General features: G+C 39.9%; 1 protein-coding gene across 2 annotated transcripts in view; it reads left to right on the forward strand.

Moving 5' to 3' along the window:
- Positions 1 to 19427, forward strand: part of LOC105396517 (RNA polymerase II elongation factor Ell) — a 47715-nt gene that overhangs the window by 14649 nt on the left and 13639 nt on the right. For both annotated transcript variants that reach the window (XM_048628624.1, XM_048628625.1), the window contains exons 3-5: positions 11868 to 11960; positions 16341 to 16492; positions 17706 to 18005. In XM_048628624.1, coding sequence (XP_048484581.1) covers positions 11868 to 11960; positions 16341 to 16492; positions 17706 to 18005 — 545 coding nt within the window. The remainder of the gene's footprint in view (positions 1 to 11867; positions 11961 to 16340; positions 16493 to 17705; positions 18006 to 19427) is intronic.

Here is a 19427-nt window from a genome sequence, read left to right on the forward strand (position 1 = left end):
AAGGTGAACGGTAATTCAACTTGTTGAAGAGTTGAGACGTTTCAAGATTGAATAATTGTACCATTAAAAGTATTATTAAAATCAGAAGTGAAGCTTTGAGTATGAGTTAAAGTTGATGAAGTACCAGGCTACCAGGATAGCATAGAGGGCACGCTATGATCGTATCCGCGGAACGGTGCCGATTTCCACGTGGTAATTGCTGAAGTATGCGGACGACGCGCGGTGTCGTCTTATTGGGGCTGCAGGCCGGTGCGTGCGCTCGCAACACTTTCACTTTGCGCACCGCGCCGGCTACTGGACACTGCCACCCGACCAGGAATCGCATAGCTGATTTCATCCACCTGACTTCATTGCAGATCATAAACAAATTCACAATCTAAATCACAAACGTGGATGTTGTGTCTCTACCATTCGAAACGAAAGCATGATTCTGTAGAGTCGGTTAGCGTGGCAGAGGTTGCAATAAGTTGTTCAACAATATCCAAAAACTATACACGGTCGATCATCATTACTACACACTAGGTTCCGTTCGCAAACTTTCACTTTCGGCCATTATCGAATTCTAGTTACTGTTTTCTCTGTATTGATCAGAAGAACTTCGATGACCCAAATAGAGTTACCTACATAAAATTAAAAGAAGTTATTCAGACATGCGACCTTTGCGCAACGACTATTCGACCATTAAGGACACAGCGCCGGAACATGAGTCTGCGGCGTGACAGGCAGCACGTAAAGCGCTAACAGAATTTGCTTCAAGATTTCGTACAGAGGCCGCAGGCGCTTGAAGCGCTGAACTACAATTATCGTTGCAAATTATGGAGACAAAGGCTTCCGGTGATTGCCGCTTACTATTGGCCCTGTCGAGGTAGAGTCAGGCGCCTGCTGTGCCAATTATGTAGTTGCATACGATTTACTCTTATATTTGGCATCTCATTTTGCTAAAGGTCCCTTATAACCCGGTACATAATAATGTCTGAATAATTCACTGGATTTATGAAGACATCCAATAAAATGTAAGATTAAATATTTTTCGGTAACTAAAACTGACTTTGGTACTAATTCTGTCAAGAAACTGTTATATCGTTTAATAGACGCACACATTGTCAACACTAGTTGCCCACGCGTGTCTATGCTGTCTCTCAACTTTTATCCGTAAGACGGTAGTTTAATGCTTATTTTCCAGTAAAGAAGGGAAAGTTGTGTGCTGGCATGTCTATCATATCGAATGCCGCTTTCGATGGCCGTCAAGGAAGTGCGGGTTTCATTGCGTTTTCATATTTTACTAACATTTATTTGTCATGTGATATTAAAGATAAAGGCCTTTTGTATGTTTTACATCTTAGTTAATATGCCTCCAATCACTGATTCAGCATGGTAGCTTGCAGGGAAACTGTTAAATGTACCTGTAAGTAGGTACATTAATAAATTTTTCAAATAAATTCTAGTAAAACATAAACAGAATGGAATTTTAGTATCTATACTTGTTATTTTACTGTTTGTCTTATTAATTAAACTTAATACTGTGCCCTTTTCCGAATATAATTTAACGATCATTATCATCATCATTAAAATTTACTAAACGTTGACGTAGAGTGCTACATTTTATTTTATTACTTTAAAGTTAATTTAAGTCTAAATTATCTATAGTAAAGAAATTCTATTCTATATTTGTTTATTTATACATCAAAATTTCCGATTCTACAGTAAAAAGGTCATAGATCAGCATATGACTTGTATAAGCCTATCGCATTCGCCGACTTTATACCACTGGCTCATTCTCTTGCATGTATCTATTAAATATGTATGAGCTAATATTTACAGACTACCGGTTACTATTAACTAACTTTGCATAGGGTTATCCCCATCTAAAATAAAATATTGATGTTTGTTAAGATTGTATTTACATGTACCTCATCAGTTAATTCCTTTCACTCCATAATTTTTCAGGTAGAAAAGAAGCAAATCCAACCATTACACAACCCTGTATTATCTGAGATGTATTCTAACGGTGTACTATTAAAAATACTGGCTAGTTGAAAAACAAACAAGAACACTCGTCCGTCACGGTACACACAGCTTTCACTTGAACAGAACTATACATATTTGAGGTGCGTCTTGAAAACTACATACAATTGCTGCTTAATTTAATTGTCAACGGCGAAATTGAATCTAACATTTCGGTAACGTTAACCCGCTCGGAATTCCATGATATTGAGATTATCAATGCAAAAACATCCGGGTGCTTTAGAAGGAGGGCATGCCGACGTAAAGTGCAGTACAACAGACACTGGCTGCATTACGAAAGCTCACAATGCAGCCAATAATAAATTGTACCTGACGGGCTTACGTAACCCAGGTAAAAGTAACCACTCGCTTACGACTCTATTCTGAACTTCAGCCGGTTGACGACCAAATTGACCAAAGTGGGTGAAGCGAAAAAACTAGTTTTTGAACGGAACTTATTGCTGGGTGACGGCGAGTGAAGGCGTCACCGGCCAGCTCTCATTCCGAGTGCTTATCGCCGGAATACGCCTTAGACAAACTGTTTAACGGCGCGAAGAAAATCACCGTTTATATATTCAACTTCGCCTATAATCACAGCTGTGTTCTGATTACAGCAGCCTTCGCCTCAAAACCTATTTAGTTAATGTGAGTCCACTTAATGTGACTAATCCAAAGTTGCGTTGCTCAAGTATTTGTAAGTAATTTGCGACTTTCAATAATGATTCCATCGCTTTTCATCAACATTTTGTGTGGGTTGATACTTTTTTTACTGTTACTTCACATTATTTTACATCGTTATTGCAGCTTCGACATTAATTTATTTTCCCTTGAATGATAATTTATGGAAATCGATCGACCCAAGGAAGTGTCGTTAAACTGTTTTAAATAACAAAACTGTTTTTTGTTCAACTCTGCCAGAACCTATCTATTTGGACAGATCTTTCCACACACTGTTTTATGAGCAAAAGTTTCTTGACATATTATTCACTAAAAAGAGAGAAAAAATATTCAAGTCTGCAACATCTTATGGTGTTGAAAATTTCTGCTAGCGAATTGTTATAGGAAACATTTAAATTTATGGCGGCTATTGAACCGTATCAGGCATTTGTAAATCAAATCTGCGCGCTTATCAATTGCAATGACGTGTCTGAGATTCTATATCATCTGGATAGTTTGTAACATTCAAGACTAATGCCCTCGATCGTTCTGAAACGGTAAGCGTGATGCAATACAATACACTTTATTTGCACCCAAACATTTTGACCCTTTGAAGAGAGCCACAGGCGGATCACCATCATCAGTCATCAGTTTATCCTGTATCGGTGGATACTTTCCGCTGACCCCATCCTTTGTGGCTGTCATGCCCGAATGTAGCGCCCACGCAGGTACACCACGGTACATAAAGTGGGGAACCGGTCTTGTTAACAATTGTTTTCGTTTAGCCGGCCGCCAGCGTTGAACTACCCGTTATACAACAAATCTTATTAGCTGACTGGACTATACATAGATTACAGTTACGTGCACCTATTTATTAGGTGCCTCTTACTTCTAGAACATAAATTATTACCTGTTTCCTCTTTTTAGGCTATTTAAAATAGGGGATAATTACATACGTGATTACCATCTAAGTTCACGATGTAACAAACAGTGATTTAACAATAAATGTAAATCACTAAACGACAATTTACTGTTTTCTGTTTATTAGCCCCTGAACAACAAATGTTTCGAACGGCATACCTACCAGCTATGACTGTTTTTGCAGTAGAGAAAAAATAAATGTGTCATAAAACTAATCGAACCTTTAGACGCCTTATTTATAGGCTCGACTTTGGTTTCCATTTCTAAGGACATTGACCACCAAACGCTTTATATTTTTGTAGAGATCGTTTTTTCATTGTAGTAATAATAGGCGAAAAAATATTGATAATAGTTTCCCAATAATTCTAAAAAGTAAGTCTTAAAAAGTCATTATCGCCAACGCTTCAAAGTGAATGGTTACACACGGTTTTAGAGAGTGAAATTTTTGCAACATGATGCAAAATGACCACATTTGGCCAAAGCAAAAGGATTTCGTACGTGTGTTTATGGCATCCGAGGTGAAACCATAGCGAATTGGCATGTTTTAGTTATCTAATTGATAACATCTTGAGATAGCCATTATTGTAACCAATAAAACATTTGTATGCTCTCATGATTTTTATAAGGATCGGTTGTATGAATAGATCGATTAATGTGTCATAAATTACGATTCAAAGCATACTCGGCTAAGCGACAACTCTTATTGCGAAATAAATCAATTGGAAGTATTTGAGCCGACAGCGGCACCGAGAAACACGGATATTTGTGGTAGCTCTTGTTGGCATGGACTATGGGACTAGAGTTGATTGAGAAACGTCATGTTGGTGTGGTTGAACCTATATATCCGGCTGGTAACAAAACGCCGCACCTACACCTAGACAATTACTCTCATATCTGTTGTGTTTCTGTGTAAACTCAGATATATAAAGTTCATCTGCATCGCCCGGCGACTGCAAAAGTTGGAGACTACTAATATTATAAATGCGAAATTTTGTGAGTATGTGTGTATGTTTGTTACTTCTTCACGTCAAAACGGCTAAACTGATTTTAACGAAATTTTGTATGGAGTTAGCTGACACCCTGCATTACCACATATGCTACTTTTTATCGCGGTATTCCCACGGGAAAACTTTTTAAGGCGAAGCAAAGCTCACGGGAACAGCTTGTAATACATATGTATAGAATTGGCCACTGGCGTTTTGCTGTCAATCTGTCCGCTCTACCGCATGCATTTCATTTCATCGGTTATTGTTAGTGGCTTCCATATATTCATGAGGTTTATATAACAAACTGACCAGTGACGTTGGTCAAGGGACGGTATTATCAGCGTGTCGCGAGGGTCATTCTCAGTGTCAATGAACGCTTTCAATGATGACACGTTTCAAGAAAGTGTGAACTAATCATAATAACTATACGCTATCATTAAAACATTTCGCAGTTTTCAGTCAATACCTATTATATCCATCTAAATATATTAGATTTTTGGAGGTTAATACATTCATGTACTTACAAAGTAACTTGAAATGGAACAGGGTTAAGTCTGTTTAATTACAACATGATTCGAATTAAAAATCAACCTAAATGTTCAATAATATTCAGTGCAGAAGACACTGCAAGACTAGGACTAAAATGATCCCTGGAGTTTCTGGCTGTAATGCAATTTAATCAAATGGAAGTTAATTGTTAAACCTTCTTGATAAACAAGCTAATCAGAGTACGTAATGAAACATTGTGCTTCTTTCCGAATTGCGTCACAATCTCTCATAAAGAACATCAAAACATGATTAATCACAGGCAGGAAGTTTGTAATCATAGTTTTTTTCAGCCAAATACTACGCCGCATCCAATATCCAGCCAAGAGTATGTTATTTACCCTCCCCTGAGGCGCACTTGTCTAACCAGGCATACTATGCGTTCACTGGAAACTGTCCCCGTTCGATGATATGGCATCAGTGGCTCTCAATGACATAGCATCCCTATTGCTGTGATTATAAGGGCCATGTCGTTCTGTCACCCCTAAAAGCAGGGGACCAGTGTAACTGAACAGTCGTAATATAAAGCCCGTCGAGACGGAGGCGTGGCCCGAGTCACGCCGCGTCGGCGCCGTCTACCAACCTAGATTATTCTGGATTCATCACAATGAAACCTATAGTTTTACCAACATCCATTTCCTCATTTCCTTAATTCGTTTTAGCTGTTGCGTCATATTTGGGATGGTTTATTAGGTGGCATTCATTCGAATATTAGCGTTACTGTAAATTTCATTTGACCTAAAGCTATGTGAAGAGTCTTTTGTACAGCTATTAGCTAAATCGAAGAAACCGTTTACTTGTTCTCTCCTGGTCTTGTAATCTTAATAGATACATTTTATGCGATACTCAATCACGATCTCGAGCGTGATCTCCGGCAAAAATTCCACGGATCCGATCTCAAGTCTGAAACGCGTGTCTCGCACCTTGATCTAAATATTTGCGACATTGTCTCTCTAGTCGCCCGACGTCATTTAGCTATACTGCATACCCGTTCTCATCTTTGAGATTAGGTCTTAGCAGAATGCACTTCACCAATCCTCTGATGTCGTATTTTAAAGGTACAAGATTTCCGTTAATGGCTGTAAGCAAGATTTTACAGTAGCTATTCTCGTATGAAATATATAAAAAAACCGTTATCACCATATTTAACCTAGCTGGATTATTAAAAAATATTTGATTTACTCAGATAAATTCATGAAAGTTTTACAACCGAAATTTTTAAAAAAAATAGTACAGTATTTTTTGTGTAATATCGAGCACTACTTCAATCCGATGCAGAATTTTAGCCGAATGTCGTCAGTATTTCAATTTATTTACTACCATTCGCAAGGTCAAAGAATTATTCTTTGGCAGACACTGTAGATTCGTGGATGTTAGTTTAATGTTACTGGCATAAAATTAGATATACCTAGTTGATAATACAAAAAATTGCATTGCGGTTTCTTATAATGTTTATAAATATTTTCTTGATTTAATAATAATGGCTTTTTGTACGAAGAAGGAGGCTCTAAAGGGTGGCTGTCGCGCCCTTTAGTCGGTCATGAACCCGTTTCAGCGAGCCCCGAGGGAAATAACCGGGAGTTCGTCCCCCTTTCGCGTCGATACGCACTGCCCCTTGATGGGATCTGAATCTCGTAATCTAAGAGGCAAGTTTTCATCTACTTTGATGACGTATTCGTTATTAGTCTTATCACGTTTTGGTTGTGTATTCGCTGTGGTAAAAATGAGAATAGTGTGAATTCGAAGTATGAAGTATACATGAACCTAATGTTACGTACGAGTGTAACAACAAACTGAGGCATTGTGTCTGGTCGGCTAGTAAAAGTAAGAATGCACAATGACTGGGTGTAGTGGGAACATTCGTGCGCCTTTTACTTACCATTGTCTCGAACAGCGTTCTGGAAAGATTTAACTAACCTTGATATTTTCAATATTCATTGCTTTTTTTATAAATTTATGTACTGTAATTCGATATTCTACGCTTACACGCTTCCAAAAGAACAAGTTTATTTGAATGAGGTCCAACTGTCGCAACGTCCAGCAATAATTTAATCATAATAGTATGTTGTTACATTACAACAATAAAGATTTCTATGTATTTCTCAGTATCAAAAGGTGCGGCTGCAATGGGCGTTGCGCAAGACAATCACGTGATCTGTCAGTGGTTCGGTTATGCCGAGGCGAGGCGAGTATGTATCGAAGGAACCCCTATCGGGCGTTGAGTAACCGTTGGAAAGAGCGACGTTACGTGCTCGGCTCGGCTCGACGCAGCCTCGCGGGTGAGGCCGTGGTTGCAGTCACGTTGCTGGTGAGAGGCGCCCCTCCTCTGCTGGAAGGTCGTCGGCTGCCGCGAAGGAGAACGGCCGCAGTGAATCCTAGCCGGAGCCCGCCCCGAACACGCCCCACTCACCGACGCCACCATTGTCTGCCGTCTGTACCAACTCGACACATTATCGAATGCTCATACCTAACTTTATTTACCTAAATCACCTAATTAATGCTAATGTCACGGCTGGCGTATCTTTATCCAACTGCTATCAGTGCGATAAAAGTTTGTCGTTTAAAGTCTCTATCAGCAAATGTCTTTACACGAATGTCGAAAATAAATAGTTCATTCACCGGCCCGGAAAATTGTTTAGAGGATACTTTTTGTCATTGCCGGTTCTGTAGGTTCATTTTCGCAAATCGCTGTTAGCTAATAAAGTACATTGCATGACTATTAATTGCTGGGTTTGCGTTGGTAGCATTAGTTGCTTTCCGCGTTTCGATCGTTTGCTAAAAAAGAAGTACGAGTCGAATAATGAAACGTTAAGTAGAGGCATTCCGGTTGGAGAGCGTCGTTTTAATAAGGCCTGCTATGGCCGAGCGGCGGGCGAGTGAAAAACCCAGCCTGAAGGTGCTCACGCGAGAGTGTTCACTCGCAACAATGCGCGAGAGTCGAATACTCTTTTTTTTCTACATATATAATTAAATGAATTGGTGTTACCTCACCGCCGCCGACGATTGCGACAAGAGTGGTCGCATCGTCCATTAGAAAGTCGGCGAATATGCAAATAGTATCGTAGAAACCTCACGATTAACTGGCCACTTCGCCTTTTAAATGTGTCCGCGATGAAAGTGACTACCGTTAGTATTTTGTGTTAGAACAAATTCTTTTGCGCACGCGTCGCCAAAATTTCGGATTCCTCTATCACATGCCACGCCCTCTCTTCCATCAGGTACTATTATGTTCTGTAACCTTTTACTAATACACATTTGCTCGTGTTGTAGCACTTAATTGGAAAACATCTTGTTTGAACAGAGTTATGTTTATCAACATGTCAGCTACTTGAACGTCTACATTCGTTTGTTTATTTATCAGTAGTACATTCTCACGATTGCTCACTTTTATTAATTCTTATATTAAAAGTCTGAGATTCGGGCCACTTTAAAAGATGATTTCTAACTTACAAAAGTCAGTTGTTAATTCAACAATCGTCTCGGTCCAGTGAAAACAAGACGTGAAATTACCGAATATTTGGGTCGTCTTGAAGATTTTAAGTGTGTCAAGTTGCAAGAGTTTTTAGAACAATCATGACAGCCGCTGTTGGCATCAGACTCATTTTAACCTCTGCTTATGTATTAAGAATGATACGTGATAAATTATCTAGACGCTCGCCTACTTGGACTTAATAAAGATTAATGGGGACCGTACGAGTCTTGTTTTACGTTCATTATCTTTTGCCGTTATTTTATAGGGCCCCGATCGCTTCAAGGTAGAAGTTATTACCGATCTGTAAACAAGTTCATTAAATTTGTATGAATCGTTAATTGTAAATGTGTTTAGCATATTGTTGTTTGCCGAGTCGGGTGATAGAGAGCACAATCCATAAGCAATTAGTGGTCGATCACAAGCCGTGCGCGTGCTGGACTTTCCCGCTACCAGTGCAATTGGACTGAACCATTTATTACCGTCGACTGCTGACGTTTACCAAGTAGGTACTCGTCTTTGTTTAGCAGTAATGAATCCACTGATGATCGCGGTTGAGTCTATTTTAGCTTGTCCGCACGTTCCACCTCCACAACTACACGTTACGTCAATATTAAAATACAACACGTTATCTTGAGGTTGGAAATTTTGCGTCCGGGTCGGCTCGACGAATCTATATTATATACCCAAGGTATTTCTCAAAACCGGAACTCGTGCAATGTACCTATGTACAAGCGACTGTGTATGTGTTATTGCCTGTTATATCTGTGATCTGAGTGAGCCCAACAGACCGGTTGTGACGGCCTCTCACTTCGCGACTCCACGTACCGCTCGCTCGCTGCTTGCTGCGAAATTAGGTAACCGACAAAAACAACAATCGCTGCACACTACAAGCTAACGATCATAAAATCCCACCCTCACAAACAAATACGATCAATTGGAAAGAATTTGTTTACACGTCTACTGACGTAACATCTACCGAATTTCATATCATACATTTCAAGTCACGTTTTGATAAAGAATACGACCCCAAAAGCATTGCCGTTGTGCGAATAATACCTTGAAAAACGGATGATGAATTTCCTCGTATTTTCCGGCCTAGCCAAGGCGCACCGCTAAACGACCTTCGCTAGAAGACAAACAAATGAAACTACCGACCTTGACATAATACCAATTGCAGATGCATTGCTCTCGTAACCTATAAATAGACATCTAATCATATGTGTTATTGTATTAGTATCAAAAATAAAACCACATGAAAAGCCAAACAATGAAATGAAAGGAGGAACCATGAGCGCAGATGATGCGGGCGAGACGGCTGTTCACCGAATGCCGAAGTATTCCATCGCACAGCGCTCTTTATATCGGGCAGGCGCGCCGCGGCCGAACAGAGAAAGCCCGCGCCGCGCCTCCCCGCGGTGCCTCTACCCACCTCGTAGCGGGTTTTTTCCTCATTAGCTTCGATGTATATGTATATCTACGTACCGTACTAATCTACACTAATAATATGACTGCTGTTTATCGTTCGCGCTCGTGTACGTCACAAGTTTTTGTTCAATCATTAGCATTTTCTGGCTGAAGATCAAATGACACGAGCTTGTGGACATTCGGATTTATGCGAAAATTACTGCGTTTGCTCGAACTCGGGTGTTGTCGGTATTATTATCGCTTTCGCGACACAACAACATATTATCGATATCCAAAGTTCTAGAAGGCGGAGCGCTATCTATCTTTCTATCATCAGGCGATGATAATGTGTCCACGTGATGAGGGTATCGGTTAACGTGTTAGCGGCGGGACTCGGCGGGTTATTGCTCTGCCGCTCTCCGCTTCGGGGCGCACTCCGCTTTAATAGGTTAATTGCCTGGCATTGTGGTGCTGGCACATATTACACCGCGACCTCACAGCGTCTCGCGGCCACGCACCTACGTACGCGCGCGTCACTCGCCGGCCTTATTCCTCGTGCAGCTCGATGCAAGGCCCACCCGATCTTTTATAGAACGCGCCAATCACTCTTATTTTCCGTGACATTGTTTGTAGGGCCACATACCGTTTTCCGCTTTCGACTTCGACCCAGACTGCCGTTGAGGCATGGGTGTCAGTGAAACGGAAAATGCGATGCCCATTCCGTTCTGTCATTGTGATTCCCCGAATTGCTGTACACGGAAACGCACACAAGAATAAGATATCACAACTAACATCCGGTGTAGCTGAGATATAGATTGATGCTCTAAAGAACTGTTAGATCCTTCCTCTCGGAGGTCTGTAACCAGGTATGTGAGGCAGTGCGTGGAGGTGAAACGGTACGACCACAGTACAGCCACTTAGAATGGGGAAACTCTACACATACAAGAGTTGGCACACACACTAGCTTGCACTTGCACAAGGCGAGCATACGTACGCGAATATTCACATAGATATCTGTGTGCGTTAAAGCATCGCTACTATTTGCCACTGAATGTTCGCCACTATGAGGCACAATATTGCAGCGTGCGACGCGCTCGGCCGGTGCGCCCGCGACGTTGCCATTCCTGGCGATGAAAGTCATTGCTCACTACATCGTCATCGCGGCTCTTGCAGCCGCATAGGGACACCCTTATTTGGAGCATAGACACGACTCGAGCGTTTCTCGTGGGACGTTTTTGTTGTGGATGCGATTACCTGGGCACCACCGGGCAGGTGTGCGCACTTACGTCTAGACACCATGCCCCATATAAACGGACGTGTTGACATGCGAAATCATAAAGATGGGATGAGATGCGCACGTTTATTCGGTATCCGTGAATCATGTGGCGTAAATGTGCGTAGCCGTGCCAGCTTGCCCACGTACCGGCTTCCTCGCTTCGCGTTAGCGACAAAGCGAATTCCTAGATATTTAATCACCGAGGTTTCGGCTAATACTTACATGCAAGCATCTGCCCTTTTGCAGTTTCACTGATAGTGCAACATGTGCAATGGTCATTACATTTTGCATTCCTTGTTAAATAACTACAATAAAACAAGTTCACATTATATTCATCTTGGCCGAAGTATCTTTGATTACAAAATAACCTTAGTTATTACTTCTTCCCATTAACCTACCACCATAGACGACCGAAAAGTGTCGTGGCTCTGAGGGGGTAGGACCTATAAGAAAAAGGGTTTTTGTAAACGGTGAAGCGATCGAGGCTGTTCTTATGTATGGCAACAGTTTCAAAATATGTCTCTCCAGCCTTAAAAAGTACCTAGTGCATCGAATCCTTCTCAAACAGAATCCTAATATGATTTTATTTGGTCATTTTCAGAAAATCTCCATTCCGGCTGGTGGCAATGGCTCAACGGGCGAGGCTACTTTCCACTTCAGCATCAACAGTAATGCTGAGATGGAGGGTCCACAGGTATGTCTTTTTATATAGCTTCAGTATTACACCATTTTATCTTAAAGTATCGAAGAACCGATAACCATTGGGGTAAACGTGTTGCCTACGACCAGCAGTGAATTGCTAAAGGCTGATGATGATGATGATCTTAGAGCTTCAATGCCACTAGAGCTATGATTTGCCACCATGGATGAAAGGATTAACCAGTAACCAGCTAGATCAGTAGTATTAATGTCGACTCTTTCTGTTCTTTAATAATAAATAAACACTTTAATAAACATTAGTCTAATCTGAAAAGACATAGAAACAAAAAAAAACTCAGATACTATTTGAATTCTCTTAACTTTAAGTGATAACAAATAAAACATGTATGGCTTCGCAAATAAATTGTAGGTCACATTGAAAACAAACACTTGGAAATTAGAGTTTTCCGGTTTAATATGACACCTAGTTCATCCATATTATGTTGTTTATCAAAGTAATGTACATTATTATGCTATTGCTATCATAAAATGGCTATAACACAAAATGTTGTAGCTAGGATATAATAGAGGTTCGTATAGTATCCAATTACGTCGAATAAAACTATGTGCAATACAATTACATATCTACATATAGGTATGCCAATAAGTTTCATAATTGATATGGATTGCAAAAGTGTTTCAAGTCACCTTGATAAAATATATTGTATACTTAAACGTGTTAATGACACTTAAATCCAGTAGGCATGTATGTATACGTTGTGAATCATGCGGGCTTTATCCATACAAATGTTAAGTAATGGGAGGTTTATCACCTATTCGCATTCGAATACTTAAGTTCACTTAAATTACTAGCACTAGAACGTTAAGTTTAATATACACAAAAAATATCAGTCGTTACACACTTGCCGTTGATAACTTTAATTATCCACATCATAAAGGCATAATGTAAACGTTCAATATACTTAGCTGTGAATATATGCATAAAGCTGCATAATTATAAGTTCACGACCTTTTATTTCATACTTTAATTTGATAACGAATATTTAACGTTATTCAGTCATTAAATAAATATAATATAAAACTAAACAACTTTAAATGTGAACATATCAAATAAAAAGTAATTAAAATGCCATATTAATGTTTTTTTTAAGAAATGCTCGACATCTATTTTGTCTAAATACATAAGTATATTTGACAATATCTAAATGAGCCTTTAATTACTAGATTTCAACTAACCAATAGCCTCTTAGCAACAATAGATCCAAAAATAATTTCGATGGACTAAAGTCCTTCAATATTATATAACACTTTGTTTATTATCATTTTTCTTCAAAATAAGTAACTACTGAATACGCGTATGGTGTCTATTTATTCAGGTGACCAAAAAGACAAAAGAATCGTTCGCGTCTTGTACGTTTTGCTGAAATCTCACGTGAAAAAGTTTGTTCAGAAAATACATACTGAGTAACAAAAAAGTATAGTCTCGTGGTAACAGGAATCATAATACAAAGAAACTGAAATGCATGGGATTACACGGTGCAGAGGCGTTGGACATTTTTGTCATTGATTCAGTTATAATGACGCAGATTCTCCTTTATTCAGAAGATTCAAGAGGATTGTGCTGCCACTTTCAGACTCGACTGAAACTCTTAAATTAAATCCTGACTGACTTTATTATGACCTTTTGTTGACTCGAGAGAAGCGGTGTGTAAACAGTCGGTACATGTATTGGTGAAAATTAACTTTTGTAACCATACTATTGTTTGATTTTTCTTCTAAAAACGCAGGTGAAAAAATTCATACCAAATCTAGTATTCGGTACTTAAATACCCGAACTAACATTGAAGACAGGGAAAATTTTATGTGATACAGTATGCAGAACGGAAATATTTTATTTGTAATATGTACCACCTTTTATCTCTTATGCGGTTATTGCTTCAAGATAAGGCAGCAAATGCAGCTATTAGGTACTTTCGAAATTAGTCATCAGTACCTAGCTAGAAAAAAGTGATCTATAGAATGTAAATAAGCAGACATCGGATTATTATAGAGATTGTGGAGTTTCTAGCTTCGATTTTTTTTTCTCCATTCTCGGTTAGAGCATAACCAGGGAGTAGTGGTTAACTTTTGACACATCTGTCATGAATTTTATATGGAGATGACGTTTAATTTATAAATCAATCCCTGTCGGTTAGATAACCAACAATGGAGAAATTGGCACTTATAAGCTAACAACAGATATGGTGCAAAAAAATATAGCTGAATATGCATTCCTGAAATAAATTATTAGTGACAATGTATGTGTTGTGTATGTAATAATTATTTATGAAGGTAGGTTTATTCTTATCTGCTAGAAATTGCGCGAAAACATAATTGTTTAACAACAATATTTCATGGAATATTAGATACTTTTTCAGTAAGTTTCCACAACACCTGGATATAGCAATGATTAGCACCTCTGTTAAAATTGTATGTACACACTTGAGGTGTAGATCTAGATTCTAGAAGCTATTATTCACGTTTCAACTGTATTATTCCTATAGTTAGTCTATAAAAGTAACAGAATGTAGTGTAAATTTGCGTCATGCGACGATAAGTTTGACGCTTTTCACTGAAACAATTACGTGGATAAATATGTGTGTGATTTAATTATAGAAATTATGAAGCGGGGTGAATCAGATTAAGAACACATATTGCAGGCAATAATAAGTTATAGTGTAGTAATGAAAATAAATATGTGTAACATTTGGCAACTCTGCATTTCATATTTCAAGTTCAAACGTTTCTCATTTCTCCCGAGTCCCCTGATCGAGTAACAGCTCCCTTCATATGACTTTCAAACTTTATACATATTATACTATAATAATAGATAAAATATTGTTATCGCTTGCGGTGAGAACGGCCTTATCAAATTATGAACGCAACCGTGTAATAAAATAATGCATAGAAGTGGCCGTTACAATGTAAAATACATGTTTACCGTTGATTAAGCGAGGTGTAGGCTAGGCGGGCTCAGCTGATCCAAGAAAGATCGTCCATTAATATTCTCTATGGCCCCCCTTGTTATATACGCGTTCCGGTAGGTTTGTGGGTCGCGAACAGTTGCCCACGCGAGCAAACCATCATAATGTGGCCCGACAACGTAGTATTTAGTCGGCAGTTATGTATTGGCCGTCTGCTACGTCCATGTCCTGAATATATGACCGCCCAATTTGGCCAGTTTTCGTGAATTAAAGATTAGGTGCAGAAATGTGTGACGGTTACCAAGTACCGTACGGTGCGCGGCACTCCAAAACTTGTGCCGTTCGACGCGTATATTAATAGTCTGTGCGAGCATTTAGATTTTCCTAATTGCAGTGGGTAAAATAAAAAACGTGGTTTTGGAATGCGGCGTTACTCAATCGACTGGCCATTAGAAAGTGCGATTTCAGGCGCACGCCGTGTTCGACAATGCATTTCAACGAGCTAGGGCATAACAGCGAAAAACGTGACCGTCTAAGAAAATGTAGCAACTGACTGGTTTTACAATATCGACTAAGCATAGCCGCTGTCGAATGTCAGACAGAAATGCTTTCAAGGCTTTAATATTTGGGTTGGTATTAGCAGTTTATGGCAGCGGTTTTATATGTTGACCATGACAAATTGCCTAGGCATAGCCTAGGTTATGAACAGCATGTATGTGACCTACTCTTCCACTTCCAAAGCTTTCCAAAAAGAGATCAAGACCAATACAAGTTTAAAAATGATATATCCCCAGTAAACCTAAATAAGTTTATAAGTAACACTTATTTATAAGTTGTAATATAACTTATAGCCGTGGTTAACATGACTGTTGTGGCTGTCAACATTTCACGGATAGATAGTATGGCTTCATCGTAAACATACAACATGTTTATTACCAATACGAAGTACGATGAAATATTATTATACTTCTGTAAATTATAGAACTTGTGTTGCTATGCTAACGTTACTGTATTTATTTGTGAGACATAAATTACTATATTCACTGGAGAATATATTTCCAATTCTGCCTGGGAGCTCCACAACTGTCTACACTAGGCCCTTCCACACCAAACCACTAACGATCTAAGATCTAGCGAAATGGACCTGCTCTTGAACATTCGTGATCTCCATTCGAGTACTCGGATCTTAACGTTATTAATTCTTCAGCACATAGCTGCATGCATCTAATTTCCTCCTTGAGGCTCCAAAAACTGCAACCGTCTATTTCCGCATCCATATACCCTTGTTACACCTACCGAGTAGAGTGACGAGACAGTCAGACAGTATCCTCGGCCGATCCTCGACCAATGAACGGCTTGCAATTGACCGAGTGCCCGGCCACTGTACTCGCTATGTATAATCAGGGTAATAGCTTGCTCCACACACTAAAACCCTTCTTCCTCCGTTGCAGGGTTCGTTCGAGTGCGTGCGCAGCGGCGGCGCGCGGCGCCTGGAGTCGTGCGGGCCGCTACCCCGGCGCATGCGCGTGCAGGCCAACGACGACTCGTACGAGGCCACCAAGGACCGCATGGCGAGGACCGTGGCCGCCGAGCAGAGCAAGTGGTCAGTATCCGTCTCTGTCTAGATAATGAGGGTTGTCGTGGGAGAGAGCGGGATAGAGAGAATCTCCTCCATGTCATCATCATCAGGCTAAAGATTGCTCGTATGAAGACTCCAAGATCCGCATGGCGAGGACCGTGACCGCCAAGCAGAGCAAGTGGTCAGTATCTCTGTCTAGATAACGAGGGTAGTCGTGGGAGAGAGTTGGATAGAGATACGTGGGTAGCTGGGTGTTGGTGTGCTATCTGCAGACTCCAAATCATGGTCTTGCTAAAGATTACCGTAAGAGGACCGTCGTCATGCGGTCCTTGCAGAGCAGAGCAAGTAGTCAGTATCTGCCGTTTATGAATAGAGAATGAGGGTAATCGTGGGAGAGAGTGGGATAAAGAGACGCGCTGTGTATAGGTATGCGATGTGTCCATACTTCATGTCATCATCATCAGACTCACGATTACTCGTACGAGGTATCCAAAGACTGTATTGGGTATAGTGTCCACACTGCATCAGAGGTGTAAGGAGTTGGTGCTAGTCTATTATAATAGAAATTAATTGACTCCAATTATTTATAGACTATACGAGCCATTACGAGCATCCCAATAATACGTTATAAACACATTCACAGTATTACATTAAAAGTTTCCTATTTGAACAATGAGTATCTGAACTGAGTTTTCAGTAATTCTGAAATATTCTATAGCTTTGTTAGTGTAAATATTCAAACACATGTTAATGTTTATAACCTTGAAAGCGATCAAACCAAAGTCGATATTTAAATGTAACCGCAGAATTTTGGATAATGTGAAATTGAATAATGGTTCATTAAGATCAGAGAGAAGGGCACTTGTAAATAACTACCTTGTTAAAGACCTCCATATAAAGCTAGTGCGGAAACTCGGCCGAGACATATGCGAGCCGGTAAAGGTTATAAGATAACATTATTCATAAAATGTACATTTTCCCAGTCCAATACAAATGACTATACACCATCCAAGTCGATGTTTTACTTATTTATGCAATATTACTACAAATTGGAGGCAATTCTGAATGCACAAATTATACTGTCAGCAATGTTCAAACTTAAATTTTGGGCAAACAATTTTACGTTTTTACAGTACTCAATTTTAAATGACCGTCTTCAAAACTGTAGCTCCATCATTTTACTCCAAAATACAAGCTGAAAAGAAGTCTAAATCATCAACCCCCTCCCCCATTCCAGCACTCGCGTGATAAAGCCGAACCAGACGGACATCGGCCGGCGCGTGAAGGTCGGCCGCCCCACTCATCCCATATACTCGGCGCCGGCGGCCGCGCCGGACCGGCCGGACCACCGTCCCGACCACCGGCCCGAGCGGCCGGAGACCCGGCCGGAGCACAGGCCGGAACATAGGCCGGAGCGGCCGGTGGTGGCGCCCCCCGCGCCGCGCCCCGCGCCCCCGCAGCCCGTGCATCCGCCCGTGCAGACTCACCAGCCGCAGAAGCCGCCCTCCAATCCGGACCTCACTAGGCGGTCCATTAAGTGAGTAGACTTGTCTTGTTTATTGTGTAGTTGAAGGGCTAGGAGGTGATGGTTAGTTGGACATTGGAATTAAAGAATGGCCATCGTTGTTTTCTCAACTGTGTATATCTCAGTTCAGAAAACAACGATGGCAAATGTTGTTCCCAAAACAATAATAAGTTTGACATAAGTTACAGTATTTTAAAGATAATTTGTTGAGGTTGGATTCAGATTTATTGCTAAAGGCAACAACAACAACAATAACATTTTATTGTTTTAAAGGTTTCCGGAGAAGGGTACGATAAAATCAGCCGTTTACAATCCAAAATAAATTAATATGTTATCTACGTTTAATTCAGTATTATCAATATCTGGAACTAATCGATCAGTAGGTATATTCTGTAATCTGAAGCTAACAGCTAACATCACGCCATGTCTTCTTTTCACAATTTCATTCCATGAATTTTATCGCCCCTTTAAACGTTCTGACGTCATAGGCTCCCTGACGTAGGCACAGGGAAAATAAAAAGAGTGGGAGGGAGGCTCATTCAATGTCGTGGGTAGAAAAAGCCTATGCCTATATCGACATGTTGTAAACATCAAACACATGACATCCGACTATCTTATCACCAACGTCAGCTATCGATGACGTAGGCCGTGGATTAAACTCACACATACAGATAATCAATTGTCTCTGAGCCAACATTGAACGTTGATTTACATAATTAAAGCAAGCTATTTTCATTGAAACTATGCAGAATAGTCATTTTGGCCGCCACTTCCCAGTTATCGTCAGAACATTAAATTTATCTGGAAACCAATTTGATAATTTGCGGTGCCGGAAGTGTGAAATTACTTAAATTTTAAATTTATTTATTTTTCACGGTTCACACAGTTTTTCTATAAATATGTACTTATTGAACATTGTTGTGTTATGTTCACAGAAATATTTAATTAGGTTTACCGAGTAGGTAGTTTTATTAGAGAGTTGTCATAGGTATAAACATGTATGTGTAGGTACTTATTGATGTTTCTTGGCTAGCAACAGAAATGTACTATAATGCTTGTAAGTTCGACTAAACCGTAAAATATTTAAGACGAATCAATTACCTATTGTAAATATGTGAAGGTAAAAGTAGCTGGATACATAAAGTGGTAAATAACATAATATGGTGTTTACTAACATACATTGCAAATGGCGCAGATTGCTTGTTTACGTTGAACGCCTGTTTTCAATGTTACGAAGGACATATCGTGGTGAATAATTATTTTCGCATTAGCTGCCTCGCCCTCTTACCTCTGTAGCTAATGACGTAAAAAGAACAAAGAATTTACGGCAAATTTGCAAGCGAACTGTACTGAATACTGAAATCATGTACGCAAGTTTACAATACTGAAGTAATGAAGCCATTGTTATCAGATATTTCGGCCAAACGGATTTCC

Source organism: Plutella xylostella, chromosome 21 (genome assembly GCF_932276165.1).
Source record: "Plutella xylostella chromosome 21, ilPluXylo3.1, whole genome shotgun sequence".
NCBI lineage: Eukaryota > Metazoa > Arthropoda > Insecta > Lepidoptera > Plutellidae > Plutella > Plutella xylostella.